Source organism: Vidua chalybeata, chromosome 3 (genome assembly GCF_026979565.1).
Source record: "Vidua chalybeata isolate OUT-0048 chromosome 3, bVidCha1 merged haplotype, whole genome shotgun sequence".
In the NCBI taxonomy this organism is placed as follows: domain Eukaryota; kingdom Metazoa; phylum Chordata; class Aves; order Passeriformes; family Viduidae; genus Vidua; species Vidua chalybeata.
This window is the reverse complement of record NC_071532.1, coordinates 78,608,189-78,630,592: the sequence shown is the minus strand read 5'-3', so window position 1 is coordinate 78,630,592 and position 22,404 is coordinate 78,608,189. Positions and strand designations below refer to the sequence as shown.

The following is a 22,404-nucleotide window of genomic DNA, read 5'->3' as shown; positions in this document are numbered from 1 at the left end:
TCGGGTGTTAAAAAGACTGAATTACAAATGTGATTTTCCATGCTCACAGAAAGATGAAGGCTAAAGACAGTTCTGAGATTAATTATTTGTATGTAATAGATTCAATCATACGCTTTTGTTTGGGGAAAAAAAAAAAAGATTTGTTAAGACACTTTAAACTGACTTAATGGGAGAATTTTGTAACTTCTTCCAAACAATTTTTCTACATATACTTTCAGGAAGACATCCAGTAATTGCTCTTTTAGCAAAGCATAAGTTGGCTGATTGCCCAGCTGTCTGTTTTGATGTTATCCTGTAATTTCATTCACTGAGAGATTTTGGTGAAATTAAGTAGACCTTTACTGGTAATAGCTAAACCAAATTTTAAATTAAAAGTAGAAATATTTTATTTACTTGCAATTGGTATTAAATTTTAATGTCTTTATTGCATAAAGGTATTTTTTGAACTTAAATTTTATATTATTTACAACAAAATATACAAAGGCAATGTTAAAATGTCCATCACAACAGTGCACAGCAGATCCTACTGGGTGTCCACTCACATCCAGCTTGACACAGAGCTTGCTTCCTTTGGACCCTGGTAAAGAGCAAAGGGAGAAAATTTACTTACTAAGTTTGAAAATGTGTATTTACATAGAAATTACTGAACTGAGCTGCAAAGATTAATGGTATCTGAAAACATCCACTTGAAACCAGAGTTAAGAGAATGGAAGGCTACTGGGTTTTAATGTGATTTCTTAAAATAGGTGTTCTCTTCTTTCTGTAGAAGTTCTCACCTCCCCCATTACTAACTGCTAAATACAGTTTTCCTAACACAGCAATTTTCTGCTCTGGAAATAGTACTGGAGAGATATTTTTTTCAATTGGATATCTTTCCTTACTCTGCCCAGAATGCTTTTTCCCTTTCAGCTGTCCCTTTTCCCTGTATCCTGTCTGACAGACTCCCAAGGGCCTGGCTGTACACTATCTCAGAGGCGATTTTCAGCTCTTGGAGCTTGCTGACTTACACAAGCTGCCATCAAACCCAGCACACATCGAGTGACCCAGCGCATATCCGCACCGGTACGTGGGCAGGAAATACCTTCAAGATACCAATCTCAGTGGTGGGAAGCAGACTGACATCCCCACTAAGGAAAATCTTCCCATTTCTCCCACCACTGTTTTCCCTTCCAAAGGAGCAGTCCTCAAAACAAAACATCTGCAATGCTCAGTTTCCCCTTTACAAGTTGACTGGGCATGAATTGTTTTTTCCATTCTTCACTGTAACTGCAAAAACACTTTGGTATGAAGCAACTCAAAAAGGACCAGTCAACACTGAACAGAGAGCACAGGCATTGGATTGGTTCCCCCAATACATACTGCATGGATAGCTCAGTAAGAACCAGTCATTACTTTTAAATTTGCCCACTGCAGTTGTTAGGAAGAAACAATTCTCTTTTCAAGTGGCTTCACAGTGACAACTGTTTGCAGTGATTTTGGGAAAATGTTTTTAGGGCTCTGGATGAAAACCACTGCCACCCCTCCACCCACACCCTCTCCATTTTGCATTTCCCCTCTCAGTCCTGGTACACTGTCAACCAGGTTCCACTGCCAAACATCACAGACAGCACTTTGGTCTGTATTGCTCTCTGTAAATAGCTCAAGTTCCCAGCTGAAGTATTTTTCTTCCCTTCCTCTACTGAATTCAGGGCCAGAGATTCCCTTGCTCTGTCCCCATCAGCTTCAGTCACAGAGGACAGGGGGAGCCCACCCCTCACCTCTGCCATTTCACCAGGAGAAAAGGTGGCATCCCTCCTCAGCAGGTGGTTATGAAACACTGCAGAGCAGCTGGGCAGTGCCACGATTACTCAGGAAAAAATAGATAAAGAAGTAGAAAACATGATCTTGATTTACTTTGAATAATCTTTCTCTTGATTTGTTTTTGAAGGAAAAATATTTTTCTCTATTAAATATACACAGCTGTGAAACCACAGCATGGCTGGGGTTGGAAGGTACCTCTGGAGGTCACCTGGTCTAGACCTCAAGCAGGGCCTCCTAGAGATGCACAGGACCATGTCCAGACAGCTTTTAAATACCTCCAAGGATGAGCATCCCACAGCATCCCTGGGCCACCTATGACAGTGCTTGGTCACCCTCACAGCGAAGAAGTGTTTCTAGATGTTCAGAGGGAACCTCTGGTGTTTCAGTTTGTGTCTGTTGCCACTGGTCCTGTTAGTGGGCACCACTGGTTCTGTCTTCTTTGTACCATCCCCTCAGTATTTACAGACATCAGTAAGATCCTCTGAGCTTTCTCTTCTCCAGGCTCAACAGTCCCTGCTCTCTAGCCTCTTCTCACAGGAAATATGCTCCAGTTCCTTCATCATCCTCGTGGCTCTCCACCAGATTCATTCCAGTATGTCCATGCCAATCTTGTACTGGGAAGCCCAGACCTAGACACAGCACTGCAGGTGTGGCCTCACCACTGCTGAGCAGAGGGGCAGCATCAGCTCCCTCGACCTGCTGGCAGCACTGCTCCTACTGCAGCCTGGGATACCATCAGCCCTTTGTTCAACTTTGTGTCTTTCCAGCTTGCTGGCCCCCAGCCCATCCTAGCACCTGGGGCTGTTCTTCCCCAGGAACAGGACTTTGCACTTCCCTTTCTTAACGTTCATGAGGTTCCTGCCAATCTATTTCTCCAGCTTGTTTAAGTCCCTTTGGAAGGTAGCATGGCCCTCTGGTGTATCAGCCACTCCTCCCAGTTTTGTGTCATCATCAGGCTTTGCACTCTTGTCCCATCACCCAGATCATTAATGAAGATGTTAAACAGGACTGGAGCCACAACTGACCCCTGGGATAACTCTGTCGTTACTGGCCTGCCTCCAACCAGACTTCATTCCACTGATCACCACCCTCTGGGCCTGACTGGTGCTTTAAAGACTATTTAAATGACACTCATTTTTTCCATAATCAACTGAAGAAAGACCAATGTTACAATAACCACATATAATTAGCTGCTGAGACACAAAACCAGTTCAGCTGAGTAAAACAGCAGGGCTAAGTCAGGTCTTCTTTTCTGCACTCAGGTTCCCAGGCTACTTCCTTGTTCCCTTGGTCAGCTGCCTGAGCATTGGCTTGAGGAGGGCAGCTACAGAGCTGAAGCACAAAGCAGGTCAGACTTGCTGAGCCAGCCTCATTTCACTGAAAACAATGCAAGTATTCTGGCTTGTGCCAATATCTTGTATTTGTTTCTGTTTGTCATGCAAAACAAATCCCTGCTGGCACTCTGCAGTTGTCAGGCACAGCGCTCATGCAATGAACATTTGTTGTTAGTGAGGGGGTCTTTAAAATTTGTTTTGGGGTTTTGTTTTTTACTAGCTAACTAGCAGGTATTTTCTGCTTGCCATGAAGACCAAACTGTAAAATTGCTATGCAAAAATCTGTCAAGGTTTGATATACACAAGAACAAATGTCAGACAGATCCCAAACCTTATTATATGCATTTATATAGCCATTTCTCTTGTGCAAATTCTTCCTCCTTTATCTGGATAGCTAAAGTTAACACTGCAGGACCAAAGTAGAGGTAAGAAATCCTCCTGCCAGATATTCTCAAGAAAAATGCTGCAGCTTTGTATGCAGAATTCCCTTCTTAAGTTGGAAAATGCATAAAATAGAGTGGAGACAAATCAATCAAAGAGAAAGGCACAGAGATCCTGACTGCTGGTTGAGCTGCCCAAGTCTCCTGAAAGGCAACTCAGACTTGCTGCGTGCTAAACAAATGGGCTCAAGCTGATTTGGAAAGAGCTAATTAGCCAAAAAGTAAGTAGTCCAGATTTCAATTATTTCAATATATTGGAAAACACATATTTTCCCCAAAATTTAGAATTAATATTTGTAATACAGAACAACAGCAAAAATGCACCAGTGGCCAAATTCAGCAGCAGGTTGAAGAATTCTGCAGTTCTCAAAAGGAGTTAGCACATACCTTACTCAGCTCTGGAAAGAGTTCTTGAATCCCAATGTCCAGCAGAACGTACGTTAACTAAAAGAAAATACAGAAAATTAAGGACACTCCAAGGCAAAACTACTGCTTTTTATTCTTAATTCTGAGTAAGAGCCCACTCCTCTGCTATATCAAACATTCACTTTAGGAAATCCTGTGCCAGAAGGCAAGTTTGTCACACGTAGTGAATTACCTGCTTGTTGAGCACTGGCTGCTGCAGTCCATCAAACAGAAGCCTGATGCCTTCATATTTAGCCTCTTCCCCAATGCACTTGCCTATTAAATCTAGACCAAATTCCAAAAACAAATACACAAGTCATGAGGAAGTACTGCAAAGCAGCTTTATGATGCAGTTATAAAACTCAATTAATTAACAAGAAAAAAAACTGTTTAAATTAGAGTTCAATGTTTTTCTGTCTCAAATGGTAAATGGAAAAAAACCTCACACTTTTGGGTTCATTGTTGGAAACCCAGAGCACTGGGAATATTTCTCTATCTGCTCTAGAGTGTCCTGACCCCCACAGGAGCACTGACTTTGACCCTCATTCATAGAGAAAACTTCCAAAGCTTCAAGGTAAACTAGAAACCACAAAAGTGTGAAACAGATTGTAGAGACTGTAGAAAGTAGTGTAGTATGTCACATGGGTAAGAAATTTAGGTTTTAGGATTTTTAGTATGTTACAGATGGGTACAAGATAGAGGACATAAGGTGCTGTCTCGAGTTCATGCTACTTCCTTCTTCTTCCTTCTTCTTCTTAAGTAGTATCTTGTAATTGAGTAAAAAATCCACATTACAGGTCTTTAAAGGTCAGTTATTAGGTTAGAAAGGAAAATAATTTAAGTGTCACTTCTTAATTGAGTAGCTTAATTTTTAATTAGACTTAAAAGGCCTTATAACAAGAGATTGTTAACCATTTTTGTGCTGTTTTTCTTGCACACAGAGTCTGGTACAGACAATGTGCTGAAGTTTTGATAAGATAACAATAAACAAAAGTTAAAGACCAAAAAAGTCCAATGCATCTCTCATTCCTAACACAAAACTGCTCCAAGAGGGTCTCCCTTACCAGGGGAGCTCCCAAAGAGTTGCCCAACTTAAGACCCACAAACTCACATTCATCCTTTTCTCCTTCCTTTCCTTCAGGGCTCCACACCCAAATAACTACTACACTTTTTGTAATATCAGTGTTTTGTTCTAATGCACTGTTTAATAAACCACAAGTGGATTTTAAAAAATTACTTTCAGTTAAATGGGCCCCTCTTTCCTAGTTTATACAGTGCAAGGATAACTCAAATGTACTTTCTAGCTTAATGATGTGCCTTTTTTAACACAGTTTTCATCTGGATAAAATACAAACCATAGGAACATTCAAAAGATGAAAAATTTTGGTACTATGTACATGTGTAAAGCTCTTGATTTCCATCACCATGTCTTTATTAATCACTATGCTACAAGCTTAGTCAGCAACACTTAAATGACAAAACTGAACTGTTGGGTTTTTACACCAGGTATTCCAGTAAATCTCAGCAGCCCAAATGTTATTTGATTTGGAAAGACAGTGTGACTGTATTTGGGTTAAATATGTGCTTGAACAATTAACCACACTCATACAGGCAGTCATGGAATACAGAACCTGGAATGTATCTCATCATTTCTTCAAAAGTCTGCTTTGCTCGTTTCTGTTTATCCTGGAGAGAGCGAGGCTCGGTGTTCTCACAGAACACGGCATCTGCAGCGAAGACACATTGGAAAAAATATATCTTTAGGCAGCTACACATCACTGATAAAGAAATATGTTTTGGATTGTGTATTCAAAACTGAACTTCTTCTCTGTATTTTGTTGATTACAAGGGAATGCTAATCTGTCAGATAATAGTTTTTGCTTACATTCGCCTGATCAAATCCCTCCTGTTTGAAGGACAATCATCTTTTCATTATTTGTTTCCATTCTTTTCAAAGTTCAACAAATTCTCTTTAAAGTTTGGATCAATTCCGTTTTAGATTAGTTATGATCTCCTTAATCTCAATTTCCCTTATGCTTTCAAAACTATAAGCAGTATTTACACTTTGCGCTAAAACACGGTCTGGAACTGTCAAAAACTTCAAATCTACCTATGAAGGAGAAAGCAAGTACTGCTATTCATCTGAAATAATAGGTGCTCAGTTTTGGTTTTAGGCTCTGAAAGTCGTACTGCACTCCTTTTCTGCCTTTCACAAGCTTCATTTTTGGTTTGATAAGGACAGAGCTGTCTTGACTCCAGAGTTTTGGCCAGATGCATTGTTTGGATCAGACTGCAGTCACATAATACTCTACAGTTGTGAGGTAATTAAACATTTTTTTTAGTCGCTCTTCCCTTATTTGAAGGTCAGGAATACTCAAGCCACCTCAAGAGTCAACCACAACAAAGGGAACCAAAAAATTAACAATAAAAGACTGATGTAGTACACAAGTGAAGTAACTTGACAACTTAATGAAACATTTGTGTTGATACAGTAAACCATTTTATTCTATTTTACTTGTTCTTTGCACACCCAAGCAAATTACTATTCAAAATATTTTTTTTTCTGTAATCATCACTGACAGACAACATAGGTGGCTCAACATCTTTCCAAAACAAGCTTTGAAGTTAGTCCAGGCCCACTTGATTTTTGATACTCCACCGGTGTTAGTCAGCATTGCAAAGTTTAGCACTTGGAAACTTCACTGAAGGAATTTCAAGCACCAGACTAAAGCAGCATTTTTTCATCAAAGATGTAACTATTACTGACCTCTCAGCAGTGTTATCAGAGAAACCAACCGGTGCTCCTCAAACAGCTGTTCTAACTTGTTATGCAAGTAATAGTCTGTGTACAGTTCCAATGTGTTTTTGAAGAGAATTCTTCCTCCCATCAAGAGATGATGCAGCCAGTCAGGAATGCGGAAAACTACCCTACCTGCAAAGTCACAGCAACATCTATGAGTAGCAAAATATAGCAGGGTCTCCTACTAGTCATAATAAAGGAATCATTTATTCAAAAGAAAAGAAAAAAAAAAAAAAAAGATTGGAAGCAAGAAAAGAATATTTCAGTTTTGTTAGTGCAGCACTGAAAATATCAGTAATCTCCACAGTGCTTATCAAATACTTCCTTTAGCTATTTATATTAATTTAACAACTCCAATTCCCAAAGTCTACCAGCAACCTAGGTAGACCTGAGAAAAGGGATGGGACCTACTCTCATAAATGCATACTACTGAGATGCAGAAAGATGAAGACATAACAAAGCAACTAAGCAATGATGAATGATAAATGACATTTTAGCACCACAATAAAGTCTTCTAAGGAATAACCACATTACTAAGTTGTATATTAGCTTGAAAGTGTTGAGTTATATATGATTGCTACAATAGGATTTTGTTTCTTACCAGAGACTGTGAACTTCATATTTGTCATGAAGTATATGAATAATTAAGAGAAATCACTTCTTACCAACATACATTAAGTAGTCATAGACTCCTTCTACAGTCATCATTTCCAGGAAGTAGTTCTGATTTTGTCGTCTTTCTGTGTTCTCAGACCGGTTTGCATTATTCTTGAATAAATCATTAAAAAGCTAAAAACAGAAACATAAGACTGAAACCACTGCATTCAAAGGCAAAAGGATAGCCACCAGTTCTTTGGATTGGTTTCTTTTTATAAAAGCAGCTTCTTTCCAGAGCTTTCAAAGAACTGACCAGGGGCGTTGATTTGTTTAATTGTTTCTGGTTTTGTTTTTTCAAATCCTTCACTTTCCGATAAAGAGCACATCACATGTTGCCAAGATACACAACAACCAAAATACCTGGGTTCACAACAAATCAGCACTGAGACATTAATTCATGAGCCTTTCTGCTGCCACTACCTTCTTCCAACCTAAACCATTACATGATTGTATGCATCTAGACATTTATCACAGGCTCTGATTTCCTTGATGCACCCTGTTCTGAAAATGAGGGGCTAAGAGGATACAGAGCTTGTCTGCCTTAAATCACAAGGGAAGTCTACAACACTGAAGAATTCCTAAAAGCTCCTGTTGGTTTCCACTTTGAAATAAATACAATGGTTTCTAGACAAAATATACAAGTTTTTTACATAGAGAAATGCCTTTTCCCCCTGCCAGTTTAATTATTTATAGTAAAATCATCATGAAATAATATTTGGGTTTCTTTCAATTTACCTCATTTCTCCATTATGTTCCTTTAGCCTTCTATTCTCCTATGTCATCACCTTCCTCCCTGATCCCTTTATTTCCTTGCCTTTGGTTCCTTCTGAAAAGATACTCTAATTCTTGCAAAACTTCAAAAGGCTCTTCCCTGCACACCAAAAGGGGTCCCAAACCACCTAGGCAGCACTCCTTGCCTCCCCTGCCTCCAAGTGTGTGAATCCTAAGAGAGGGAAAGGGAAAAGTCTCTAAATCCTGATGCTTTCCATGTTTAATATCTAGCAATCCCTACTAACAGTTTATTTTAAATTAACTTACCCCCAAAATAGTTAATCTAGATGTAAAATAGGATTTATACAAGATACTCTGTATTATGAAAAGAAAGTTCAAAAGTTTATGCCAGGGTTCTAAAAAAAATCCTGGAACTAGAAGCAAATGCAACATAATCACAGAATTGCCTAGGCTGAGGTGATTGCCAGTCAAAGAGGTTTTTTTTACCACTCCCAAAATAACATTAGTTCCAAGAAACAGGAAGTCATTTGCTTATATATGGTTCACTTTCTGTACTGCAATTCTCCCCAAAATAAAGAAAGCCAAGAACATGCAAATCACAACATCACACAAGTCTCTTCAACAGAATGCTTTGCACTCTTCGGAAAAATTACATCAGGCCATCTGGCAAGAGTCAGGTTTTTGACCTGTACTCCTTCAGGTCCTCTCTTTTGTTAAGTGCTGAGTAACTGGTATTACCTTCTCAAGGTTCACTCAAATTAAACAACACCAACTTATCATATAAATTACACAGAAGGGCAAATATGGTTAATGCACTCGTGGATGACTGGTATCCAGGAACATAACAAACCTAAAAAGAACACATAATTATTCACACCTATTTTATGGAAGCATCCCTGGTAAGTTGCTTAAAGAACTGCAGTATAAACTGAAGCCTACATCCTGCTTAATACTGAAACCAGAACAGCAGAAAAACCTTAGCTGTAATACTGTAACTTAAACAAGAGCCTCCTTTATTTTTTAGATACACCTCACGACCTGGCAAAGGTGATAAATACTGAGCCAACTCAAAGCAGCTCATTGTGCAATGTAGGCACAGGTTCAGTGTCTGGAGGCCAAACTAAATCATTAACAGCAATCTGGTAGGTAACCTATAAAAAAATCAAACATGTAGGCCAGCTTAGGGCAAAGGGACTTTCAAGTGCTATTTCCTCTTTTACTCCAAACCAAAAGCAGCATCTTCTGAATGCTGACTGTACCTCCATACACTGATCTGTGCTGCACCTTGAACAGTAATGGTTCTTTGATCAGAGGCACACTTTGGAAGCATTTCAGAATGCAATCTACAATGCACTGCAGCAGTGGCAGTGCAATACAAAGTGGCATTAGACCTCCATTTCCATGTTTTACACTTTTCAGTATCTTGGCTCGGAAGAAATTCAAGTAAAAAACACACAACTGGTTATCTAGCACAGAAGTTGAGATTATACTCACAATTCAGAAAAGCACAAGATGATGCTTTTGATGTTCCTGTGCATGTTCATATTTGAGACTAACACCACAAACCTCAATGCTATCATTATTTGTGTCCTTAAGATTAAACAATAATAATGATTATAACCATTAAATATCCTTAAAAGGCTTACAATGAAGAAATTCCATGAATTAGTATTGATTAATAATGGGAGCCAAGCTCTTGGAAGTCAGTGCAAGATAAAAGGCCTGTATTAAGAAAAAGACTAAAGTAATCCCTTGTACAATATGCTACCATGCCTTATTGGGAGAAATAAGCAAAGGAAGCATGAATGCTCATATAAAGTGCCTCACAGAAAAAAAATAAGGTTACTTAATGGTGAGTGCATATGCAAACATACACCCATACATTCCAGCACAGGTGTGAACTGTACAAAACCAATACCATGACTATGAACAGTATCTACAGCCAGAGGCATAAACATCTCTCCTGTTCTTCCTGCTCATTTAGAAAGTACAGAGGATTATGCCAAAATAATAAGAAGAAAGATTTTATGCACTGTCTGAATCATATGAGTCAGTGTAAGTGACCACGTCTTCCTCCAAGCAGCTACTCAAACACATTTATTATACTGCTGGGGTTCCAAAAACAGCTTTTATTGCTGTTGGCAGGCCATCACAAGCCAGCAGAACAACGCCTTTATTGGCATATTTTGCAAAGCTGCATCAGCTGAGAAGTCCTGACCTATTATAGCAAGTCTGACAAAAGTATGTTCAGAAGATGATCAAGCTGCTTACAGCTGGTTCAGAACAGAAACATGGCCAGAAATCCTGCTAGTGCCCCTAGGAGGAGGAAGCAGAGTTTTTTGTGCATTTGTTTTTTTTTTTTAACCAGACAAGTTGGTAACTCTTATTCTAGTGGAGCTGATAAAGAATGAAATCCAATTGCTCCAGGTTATACTGGGGTTGACTACCCACTTCCATTGTGCATGTTTAAATAGAAGTCTTTCCACCAATATTTAGAACACACAAACATACACATGGCCCAGGAGCATGCAGAAGATCTGTCACATTAGTCACATTTCTGACTGGGCCTGCCCAGACAGACCTTCAGGCATTTCTTATTCAGCCTGCTGAGGAAGAGGGAGCCTGCAGGTACCCCACTCATGGCAGCACCAGGGACCATGCATTGTAATCTCAACACAGTCCAACATGCTGAAACTGAAATAAACAGATATGTGTCAGAAAACACACATGAGAACACAGTGGCAATACAAGCATAAGGTGGAAAGCGACTACCATTTACCAAAAAATTGAAGAACTCTCCTGCTCTGAGATAACACGCTCTTCTCACAAATGGGCACTCAGGAAGCACTAACCTTTCACTTTCATCTCTGGCTGCCTGCCAGATCCCCACACAGACAGCTCACACCATCCTGGTACAGATGTTTGGCATTCACCTCCTTCACCAGAAGCGAGGTGCCTTGCTGCTGCACAGCACTGCACACACAGAATCACAGAATGGACTGGCTTGGAAGGGACCTCAAAATCATCTAGTCCAACCCTCTGCCATGGGCAGGGACAAATTCCACTACCCAGAGCTCCATCCAATCTGGCACTAAATACCTCCAGGAATTAGGAATCCACAACCTCTATGAGCAACCTGTTCCAACACCTCACCACCCTCAGAGTTACACATTTTTTCCTAATATCTACTCTAAACCTACTCTCAGTTCCATTTCCCCTTGTCCTGTCACTAAATGCTCTTAAAGTCTCACTCCATCTTTCTTGTAGGCTCCCCTCAGGAACTGGAAGGCTACACATCTGCACAAAGATGTCATGTCTCACAACAGAAGTGAAAGTGCAGAACTCAACAGCTCAAGTCTGTGCCACACATATCTGGGGAGTAGGAAAGTGTGTTACTCCACTCTCCCTTTGGTCTGGCCTTTGGACTGAACACCCGCAGTGTCTGCATTCCTAGACAGCATTTTCCAGCTTGGCTTCATCTGAAATAATTTTAGTTAATGAGTTCTAAGACAGCTCCCTAGTATGAGAGAAAATGTATGATTTTCCCCACTTCTGTAAAATGGGAAAGGAACATGACTTACTGTACCTTCTTGTTATTTTCAGAAGTGGGACTCAGAATGGTAAGTTCAGGCCTGCTCGGTTTAGGCTTGGGAGATTCACAGGAGTTAATAAAATTCATGATGAATGGCTCCAAATGCTGACCTTTCTGAAAAAAGATATGAGTGACCTGTCACTTGCATAATTATAGGAAGTGAAAACAAAAACAACAAAAAACCAAGAATTTTCAAGCAAAGTTTTGATTAGCCTGTAACTCAGTAATCTCATAAAATTAGCTAATGAAGTTAAGATATTGGCAACCTGAAAGACTTACCTCTTTCATCAGCTTTCCTGGAACGGATTTTATGATTTTACCTACAATTAGAAAGAAAGAAAGAAAGAAACAAACACCTTCTGTTATCTCTGTCTGATTTTAAAGACATTTTGCTCTGCTAGATTTTATGTACTCATTGTCTAGTAGTTATTTAAAAATACAGTAATTTTTAAAAATCTGCTTGTTTTGTTTTTTGATTTGGCACAAAACCCTATGAAAACAGTCTTGCACATAACCAGCTTGTAACCTAGTGATTGCTACTCTTCAAGAAAAGATACTTAGAAATATACAGATTATTAATCTGAATACTTAAAAAAAAAAAAAAAACACCACAATAAAGTACTACAGGAGTAAAGTACTACCTCTTAACTCTTCTAGAGTTTAACCATAAATAACTCTAACACTGTAGCAACTGCTAGTACTACTACAACACCAGTACAGGCAAAATTCCTTTTTGCCTTTTTGAGTATTTAAGTTACTCATAGAATCATAAATACTTATCACAGAAGAAATCAAGATAACTCAGATTCTCCTCTTTCTGTGGAAAAATCAGCAAATATGGAGAGATTCTGTGGGGAACCAGCCTCAAAAACCCTCGTGAGTAGAATTTTCTAAATTGGACAGGTTACAGCCATGGCTTTAAAGATCAGCTCTTGTGTCCTGATAAGGCTATCAGGATATGGCACAGTAACTTTGAATGCTGAAAAATGAGAAGTGTCTAGGACTAGTTTTATTTTAAGCACTACAGTTACTGTAATATTTGTCTTATCTACATGTCATTAAATGTGGAATTTACATCGAAAAGTATGTACAGTGATCAAATGGAAATAATAAAAGCTCTCATCCTCACAAAAAGCCCTACCAAAATGCCAAGACTCGTTATACTGCTCTTTATGGAAGTGAAGCACGGTCTCAGACAGGAAATGCATTACAGTAAACACCATCATTATAAGCTTTGAAAAGGATGCATGGTTCACTCTAGAAGGGAGACCCGAAACAAAACCAAAACCTTTTGACTGGAGGCTGAGAACAGAAATGTCACTCAACAACTCACGAAGCAGACCAAGAGAAGGGCTGCCCTAGCAGCACCACACCGTGCAGAAATGCAGCGGCGCGGCTCGGACACAGCTCTCTGGGACCACAGCCACAAGGGGCACAAGACATGGAGACAGAATGGCCATGAGGTTGACCTGACCAGCTCAGGCCCACTATTCTGAGACAGCTACACTGCAGCCAAGTCACACTACAGTCGACTTGTTTGATTTATTAAGAACTACTGTCATTAGACATTAGAACTTCTCAACTTCCATTTGACCTGCCTGTATCACACACACAGATTCTATTAAGTAGCTCATGTTAAAAAAGATCTTAACACCAGCTAATACTAGAAATATCAAATATTGGAGTTTTCAGAATAAAGTAAGAGGAGTTTAATCAATTAAAATCCAACAGTAGTTTTATAAGTGTTCATGCCATCTCATCTGCACACAATGACAGACACATGCCAATTTGACTTGTGACAATACAGTAAATTTTCTCCAACTATGCAATTTATTAACAGAAATCTTATTTTGCTTGCTGACACGAAAACTCAAAAGCCACTTAAGCAATTTTTTCCCAAAACTTCAAAATGTCTTTCTTCTTCAAGGAAGAAGTATGAGCACATCTCCCTTGCTGAGCTATAATTTTAGGGGCTGTAAAGGAGCAGAGTTCTTATTTCCTACATCCACCAGAGTTATCTATTCATTACTACAGTCAATCACAGCATCACAGAATTCAATCACAGCATCCACAGCATTCCTATTTGTCAGCATAAACAAGTAGCATATTACATACCAAGATTCACATCAGGCAACATTTTATCAAGAAACTGAGTCTCTCCTCCATTAGGGGATAGGAAGTCAGCTAAAAGCTGGCTGTTACTTAGTTCTGGATGTTGCAGAAGTTTCTTTGAAACAGAAGGAACAAAGGAGGTATAAGTACTTTAAAACTAACTTTTAAAAATCTGTTTCTGTATAGCAAAAAGATATTCAAAGAGTATTATACTGCCACAGATATCGTCATTTGCACGAGATTTCTGTTTTCAGTCATGTGAAACTTTAACATTGCCCACTTGAATCCTTTCTCTAATTATAAAGTTACTTGGAAACAAACAAACAAAAAAACCCCAGATATTCTTTTATTAGTTTTAGAACATTCTTTGCTCCAAATGTTTGTTTGATACCTGCAGATATTCCTGAAACTCCTCTCTCTTGGATTTTAAGAACTCATAGTTCTTGGGGCCAATGATTCTCTTTGAGGGAAGCTGAGCATCAGGAAATGTACCTAATAAAGACATCAAGGAGTTTAAATTATTCTTGTAGTGCAGTAAACACTGATTTTATTATTTTAAATTTAATGTAAGCAATGAATGATAATCACAGCAGGGGAAAATGGCTTTCCAAATGACAGAGAACGTACCATGAAATTCCGTAAGTTTTGATTCAAGCACGTAGAATTCCAGATACCTCCTATAGACAGACCAGTGTTCAGGTTCATGTCCAACTGGATAAAAAAAAAAAAGTTACAAATAAACCAGGTTTTATTGCACCTGGGAGACAAATTAGCAACAGCAAACATATGCTGATTATCATAAGAAAAACCGCAATGGCATTAGCCCCAGTTGTAATAACATAAACCTCAAGGTACTTTTAATGTTACAGTAAAATGCATAACTGGTAGATAGATATGGTACTAGCAAGGAAATTATCATTTATGGGATCACTACAGTCTAAACCATGGAGTCCTGCATAACTTCCACATTTATGATGGCTGACTATATTAGATCTATTTTCCAACATTGAACCAAATGATTTACAGAAATAGTACTTGTTAAATACAGCCCTTTGCAGCACCAACTTGAATGCTGATGACTGTTAATCCTATCACTAAAGGTATCACTAAATGCCTCTTAAATACTTTCTGCTCTTTGTGGAAGTATTAGTCTCACTAAGACAAATCCCAGCAGCCTTAGGATGATGCTATTTCCCCCCACTCCACATGGATGTATTGCTATCCAGAAGCTGCTAAACTAACTGCATGCCGCGATGGTTCCTAATAAGCAATACATTTTCATTTCCTAAGAACTAACTTTAAGGTTATATAAAAAAATTACTTGTTGTTCATTATTCCAAAGTTCAGAGTGGGTGAAAAAAAATATGACAGGTGTTTATTAATATGAATTTTAAGATAAGTATTTTTGGAAAGAGAACATTTCAAACTTTGGTATGAAGTCTAAATAGAACTGATTCATGCTGAGGAGTCAGTTCTCCACTAGCAAATGCTAAATGTGATCATTTATCTCTCAAACTCATTTCCTCAGAACTTTCAAGCTATTATTTTGAAATCAGAAGAACACGTATACAAAACACACTTGCAAAAGCCAACAGAATACGGCACACTAGGTTATTCTGAGTTCACTTTCAAATGAGCCTTTATTGATCTGCAGCATTGCATACCTGCCCTTCTATCATTTCTCTCTACATCAATGCAGAATACAGGAATTCTCTCCTTTCTGTCTTTTCTTTCCAAGGAGGGATCATCAAAAAAATCAACGTATGGGATGCTGATTTTCCACGCAGCAAGGTTGCGGGGTGTATTTGGGGTGCTAACAGCCTCCTCAGGAGAATCATCTTCCATCACCATAACACCTTCTTCAATCTGTAAGGATTCAAACAGAGATCTCCAGTTCTATTTTACTTGGTACAGTCTACCTCTGCTTCAAACCAATTCCCTCCTCTACTCTTTTTCAAATTTTCCATTGGTCCCGCCACTGTGGTTCAGGTAACAATATCCCGTGCAGTAAATTCTACCACTGGCTCTATTCATGACTGTTTAGCACAGAAGAAAAACATGAACTCAGGGAGACATCCAAGACAAATGAGAAAGGACTATTGGCTCCTGATCTATAGAGAGAATTCTGCACCACAGACCAACTTGACAGCAATTTCTACACTATGTTATTTATGGTCTAAAGGTCTTGTGGCAGGCTGCAGATGAAGAGCCATGCATGCAGTCTTGTGCATACCTTACTACCCAGAATTGGAGAAAAAGTCTTGCTTATAAAAATATCTGACACTGCTAGTTCTGGTACTTCTCTGTATGAAAACAATAAGCTCAGAAGCACAGAAACTGGGGATGTGACCTTGGCTTGTGAATGAATACAGGGAAGATAAGGCAACTTAATCAGAAGCCAGCACATGAAAACTGTGCAGTGAAAAAAGCAGAAGTTTAACATTTTCAAATGAGCAAAGGAGAAAAAAAAATTGAAGCCCAACAAAGATTTCAAGTAAAATTTAATGGCTTTACTCACAAAATCATCTTCTCCTTCGTTTAAGTTATAGTTAGGCAACATAGCTCCTTCCATTGCAGAACTCTTGAATACACCTTTTATTTTGTTCCCTATTTTGCTGATTCCAAATGATTCTCCTCTCTTCTGTGTGGTCCTAGGATTACAGAAGCCACAGTTCACAATACAAGGCACATTATTACACAGCTGCTTATTAGGCCATTGCACACCATTTGCAGATAAGAGAAACAACTCTATAAACAGGTATCCAACATATTTAGAGTTCCCCTTAGTTAAAATTCATTTATGGTATAACTGTTCTCTGATCAATCAGCAAAATTTCTTGATTACACTTTTTAAGAGAGACGCGGGATTCCCACATGCTTAACCACGAATAAACTCTTACAGTAGTATCTTAGTAATTCATGACACAGAATAAACAATTAGCTAGGTAGAACAATTTTGTTTTGACAGCAGAAACTGTGGTATTGCTACAGGCACACACATCAAGTAGGTCATTAACTTTGTCCTTTTCCTTGAACTTGTATTTAAATATTTATCCTTCTACCAAGTGTAGATGCATTTTTAATGGAATTTTACAAGCACATATCATTCAAGATAAATCTCAGTTTTTAAGCAGTAGATACAGATAAAAGGAATGTGCAAGGAGCAAGACTGAGCATGAGAGAAAACAGATGCAACTGAGGAATCCTGGCAGGAATCTTGGCTTGAAGAGCCAGTCTGACAGAAAGATGAAGAGTTTTTGAAGTCTTGCCACTTATGACAAAGCATCCAAAAGCCAACAAACCAGGTATGGGAATAAAAAAAGATACTTGGGCAGCAAGCAAACTCCTCACTGAGAGAACAGATTTTTTATTATTCTTATGCCCTTACACAAGTCCTGACACTGAAGATTATTTCTTGCATAGAAATGCTAGCAATTTTGGAAAGAAAAATATTTCTGTTGAATACAGAATCAACCTGAGGTTCTTTACAGTGATTCACTATATACAGTTGAGAGACAAGTTAAAAATCAATACCGTGAACTTCAGAATCAAACATTCAAAACAAATTTATAGACTGCTATTAGACATACAACTAGTACTCTGGACAACATAAAATCCTGTTTCTTTTCCCTTTAAAACAAGTAACTACTGACTTCTGGAAGGGATTACAAAGAGAACTGCAGCAATCAGCAGGTAAATAATTTTCTTCATTCATAAAACCATGCAGACAACATCAACTGCTGACTCCAAGCATGCACGTGCATGTTACTAATAACCCTCCTGTTTATAATCTTACACAGACTGTGTGCATAACTAAAGTTGCATAAATAACCCACTGTTTTTCCACATCTTTTGCTTTTTCTATCTCATCTAATCATCAAGTCCAAAGCATACTGGCACCATCCATCTTAATTATCTCTCCTATGCAAAGACAAGGTTGCTTGGCTGCTTGCAGTCTAAATCCATATTTGAACAATTTTACTCCATTCTTGCACAACTTCTACTACATGTTACTGTGCTGAACTGAGCTGTTTCACATAGGGAATTTACCTGAATCTTGTTCAAGTGCTTCAACACTGGGCTAGAAAACACAAATCTCAATCAGACAAAACTAGCTTTTCTGGAAGGCTGGTACTTCAGACCTCTGGCTTAACCTCGAAGGGAATTTTCATAATTCCTCTGAAAACTAGTGCAGCTCTCAAGAGTTTGAGCAAAAACACTGATTTGCACAAGGTTAGTGATTTGATAGGAGGACTCCAGTCTCAAAGCAGTTCTTTGCCACACTGAGCATGCTGCAGGTGAAGGCAGCATTCACCTGTGCCTGTAGTGAGCTGTATGCAGCCAGAACTCAACCTGGCAGCTAGGAACCAACCCTTCCAGCCCCAACACAGAGCCCAGAGATGACACCAGGTGAATAAAAAGCAATCACTGAAGTATAAACAAACTAGGATGGGGATCTCTTCACAGAAACAGACAAATTCAGAACAACAACAGTGAATGAGAGGGTACACAGACATTCTCCACAATATATGGAAAAAACACAGGACTGGTTTAGCAAAAATCCTTGATCACAAATCACATTAGATGAGCATGGAAAAGAAATGTGTGGATGTTAGCAAAGATGGATGGACTGACAACAGGATGACTTGACATTTCGAAGAAATGGAGCAATAAAACAACATATACAAAAGGTATCACAATGAAAATCTAACAGACTCACTGGCTAAGCAGAAATAGAAGAAAGACCTTGAGACTAGGTAGAAGGGAAGATGGGGCTAGGATAGGGGCAGGTTCAAGACATGAAGAACCAAAGATGACAGGAGGTAGCCAGCTTAGAACAGAGACTAAAATTTTTTTTAAGACCTGTCAACAAATATATATATCTCCAAAATTTGTTGGAAAAATATCCTACTCCCTCTAGTGCTAATCCATATAAATAGCATTATCAGACCATCAGTCTATAGTTGCTTTCTCAGGAGGGCCCTCTGTGTAGAGTCTACAGGCTCCAACATTCCTGAGGAATGATGTGACAACAAGAGCTTGGAACACTTCTTTTTTTTTTTTTTTTTTCCAAAAATTCCAAAAGTAACACATACCTAACTTTAAAAAAAAAAATTACAATTATTGTTTACTCTATAAGAGGGAATTGCAGACTGAAGACTGCAGTAGTCCACTGTACACTGTGGCATTCTTCAATCATGGATGGTTGCAAAATCATTTTCCCACAGGATGCCTGCCTCATTCAGTGCACTGAAAAGATCTTGGCAGGTGATGAGCCAAGGCTGTGCAGCTGAAGAATGATGCTGTGAGCCTCTCTGGGTCAGGAAGGACCAGACCAGTTGTATATATCAGACAAGGCAGATATTAACATGCACATGAAGTCATAGTACCATTTCCTTTGGCTGACTAAACTCCCTACACACAGTTAGGAGAAATGCTGAGCACATACTGCTGCACTTGAAAATCACTGAGCTGCATATGTAACTCAAGAACTCCTTATTGCTCAACAATCAAGCAACTTATAGCTCAACATGCTGAACTGGCACATAAAATATAAAAGCACCTAATTACCTTGATTCTTAACCTGAAAAATTAAGTTGAAAAATTTCCCCTCAAGACTATATGAGCAAACTATGTCATACTTATCTTCTGTTAAATTCTAAGGAAAAGTCCATGAAAAAAACATTGTTTTCTGAGTTTGGATATCTTGTATTTAAAGAGGCATGAATAATGAGAAAACAAACCAGTGGATAGCTACTAAGGCATTAATGAGTGGTCACATACTACCTTACAGCAAATTATAAAAAACAGCATGTGTTGTCATCAAACCTGTAACAGTCACAAGAGAAGCTGCAGAGAGAACTAATTTGGGCAACTGTTGGGTTTGAGTGCTTAAAAATCATAAAATGGTTATATTTGCAAGTTAGACAATGATCACTCCAGATACAGCTTGCAAGATAAAACAAGCACGCAAGTGGATAACAATATGACATGGAGTAAAGGAAATTTTGGAGCAGCTAGCAGTTACAAGTAAAAAAAAATGTTTCAAGCTCTGGAAATATATTCAGCAAAGTGCTGTTGTACAGCAAACAATGTTAATGTAATGCAAAAACATGTGAAATTAGTAATTAAGCAACTTCTAAACACTTGTGAAAAGGACATGGGGGTGAACAGAAATGCACCTGAGTCTGGAGAAGACATTCATGTCTTGTACAAATAAAATGAACAGTTAATTACTGTTATAAAGGCTGTATGATGAAGTCATGAGAGATGCAGCATAACTAACACACAACATTTATTGAGTGTTAGATAGACTTACCGTAAGTCATCCAAACTCAGGCTACTTCTGCAACAACAGGCAAATGAATTACCTCAGAGCCCAGCAGGAAATCAAAATAAAACCAGAACAACAAAAGAACCCAAACCAAACCAAATCTGACTGACCTATCCCAACAAAACTGACCATGGGTTAAGAAAAGAGGTAGTACCATTAAGACTTCCTGACCTAGAATCCTAAGAAAGTGAAATGTGAACAGTGTGTATTCATCTCATCATCACAAGTCTGGCCTTTGAATTTGAAACATCAGTTATTGAAACCTTCAGATTCAGCACAAGCAACCACAAATTAACGGAGAACAATTTTCATTCTTAGCGTTATCTGTAGTGCCAAATAGCCAGCTAACTTTTTGTATTAGCTATATTCAGAAGTCAGGTAGGAATCAAGTTAATTTGGCCAACACAATGAAAAGGCTGTGGCCTCATTTTGTGTAATAATACATCCTCTCTCCCTCTCTCTACTAGTACAGTATATACATATATAATACAGTATAATATATGTATTAAGTATAGTAAGAGCCACTATTAAAATTTAAAAATTTTAATATTTTTATTTCACAGATTTTAAGGTTTTTGACATTCTACATAACCTGGTATATAGAACCAATGCCTCAGTCATCAACCCACTAATTCCAATCAAGATGTTTAAATGAAATTAACTATACTGTCACCAGGATTTTAATTCATTTGAGCTACTGAATTCTGGCCAAACTAATATGGGAAAAAAACATTAAAATATTAGATTTTGTTTTACAGAAGGATCTGATTGTAGGACATCTTACACTGCCTCTGGCTGTGTAAGCTGGGAAACTGGAATTATAACCTAGCAGGTTAGAAATGATGATGACTATTACACTGCATAGAACTTTTCACAGACTTAATTCCATCGGTTTTTCTCCTAACCACTCCCTGAAATTGTTAGTATCTTTTCTACATGGTCCTTTAACTTAAAAAAATGCTTCAATTTCACTGCTATTCTAATATAAGATGTGTCTATTTCTATTTGTGGTTATGGCATGTCAAAAATCGAGATCAATACACAGAAATCCAGAAATCTAGGAATTCATACTACATAACAGCTTTTCTTTCCTTGTTAAGACTTTCAACACAGACTACATTTAAGTAATGTAGTAATGTATTATAAATACATAAATGTGAGAGAGGGAGACTGAATTCTTGCTTTCTCTTCCATGCTACCCAAATTAAGTTAACAGACCCAGAACTCGAAACATCAGTTATCATAGGCCACACACATTAAATATTAGGTGAAAAACATCAGTTAGAGTTAAAACTGATGACAACCACAGTTAGTTATCAAGTTGTCAGAAGACCCTCAATGTGACTTCTTTATGCTCCAGAAACCCCTGCCACTGCCCACCTATTGGCTTTGCAGTTTTCATAGCACACTATTTGTCCTATCTGTCTGCAAAGAGCTATGATTGTTCTGTACAGTTCAAACAAGTGATTCAAACCTTCCTCCTACCTTTTCACCTGTATTTTCTAGAAACTGTCATTTTCTTGTCTTGCAATAAGGGAAATCTTTCAACACATTACCCGCACGCACGTTCCACTGGGATCTCATACCTACTTCTTGATCTGATTTTTTAACCAGCAGTATCTATGCAATACACACAGTACCCACAGCAAAGCACATCAAAAATATGGTAAAGAAAACTGATCTCTTTGCATCTAATTACTTTCAAGTGGAACTAACGCTAGAATAAGAAAGAGAGGGCAGGACAAAATATATGGAATAACACCTGGAATAATTCTGTGAGAAACCTTGATTTTTCCCCACCCCTTTGGAAGTGACTGTACACAATTCTGCAGAGGGAAATTCCAAAGCAACAGGCAAACTGCTTGCAAGATAGGACCTCTGTTTCATGGAAATAATCACTGAGGCACCACTTCTGGAACACACAGTATCTTGTATTGTAAATCAGCATATATACTGAGAGTATTCAAATTGTTCTAAAATGTAAACCAGATACATTTTCAGTAATGCTACTGATGCTGTTTGAGAATATGCTGCAACAGCTGCCAAACAAAATTTGTTTATTTTGTAGTCAGAGATGCACTTCAAAAACTCCAGGCAGCAACGGCCTGTAACTTCCCCCTTTCTCTGTTTTTAAAAGCCAAGCACCAAAGAGGTGACCTACATGTTCTCATATTTTAACTAGATTTAAGAAGAGTATG

General features: G+C 38.4%; 1 protein-coding gene across 5 annotated transcripts in view; it reads right to left on the bottom strand.

The window, feature by feature from the left end:
- Positions 1-405: 405 nt before the first annotated feature.
- The window catches only part of SNX14 (sorting nexin 14), a 45,713-nt gene continuing 23,714 nt past the window's right edge, over positions 406-22,404 (bottom strand). For 3 of the 5 annotated variants that reach the window (XM_053937744.1, XM_053937745.1, XM_053937749.1), the window contains 14 exons: positions 20,192-20,218; positions 16,391-16,523; positions 15,537-15,738; positions 14,500-14,583; positions 14,264-14,364; positions 13,876-13,987; positions 12,040-12,080; positions 11,755-11,874; positions 7,445-7,568; positions 6,747-6,911; positions 5,611-5,706; positions 4,173-4,264; positions 3,962-4,018; positions 406-577 (listed from right to left, as the gene is read on the bottom strand). In XM_053937744.1, coding sequence (XP_053793719.1) covers positions 539-577; positions 3,962-4,018; positions 4,173-4,264; positions 5,611-5,706; positions 6,747-6,911; positions 7,445-7,568; positions 11,755-11,874; positions 12,040-12,080; positions 13,876-13,987; positions 14,264-14,364; positions 14,500-14,583; positions 15,537-15,738; positions 16,391-16,523; positions 20,192-20,218 — 1,393 coding nt within the window. In that variant the 3' untranslated portion in view covers positions 406-538. The remainder of the gene's footprint in view (positions 578-3,961; positions 4,019-4,172; positions 4,265-5,610; positions 5,707-6,746; positions 6,912-7,444; positions 7,569-11,754; positions 11,875-12,039; positions 12,081-13,875; positions 13,988-14,263; positions 14,365-14,499; positions 14,584-15,536; positions 15,739-16,390; positions 16,524-20,191; positions 20,219-22,404) is intronic. The other 2 variants (XM_053937747.1, XM_053937748.1) reach the window with 1 other exon arrangement.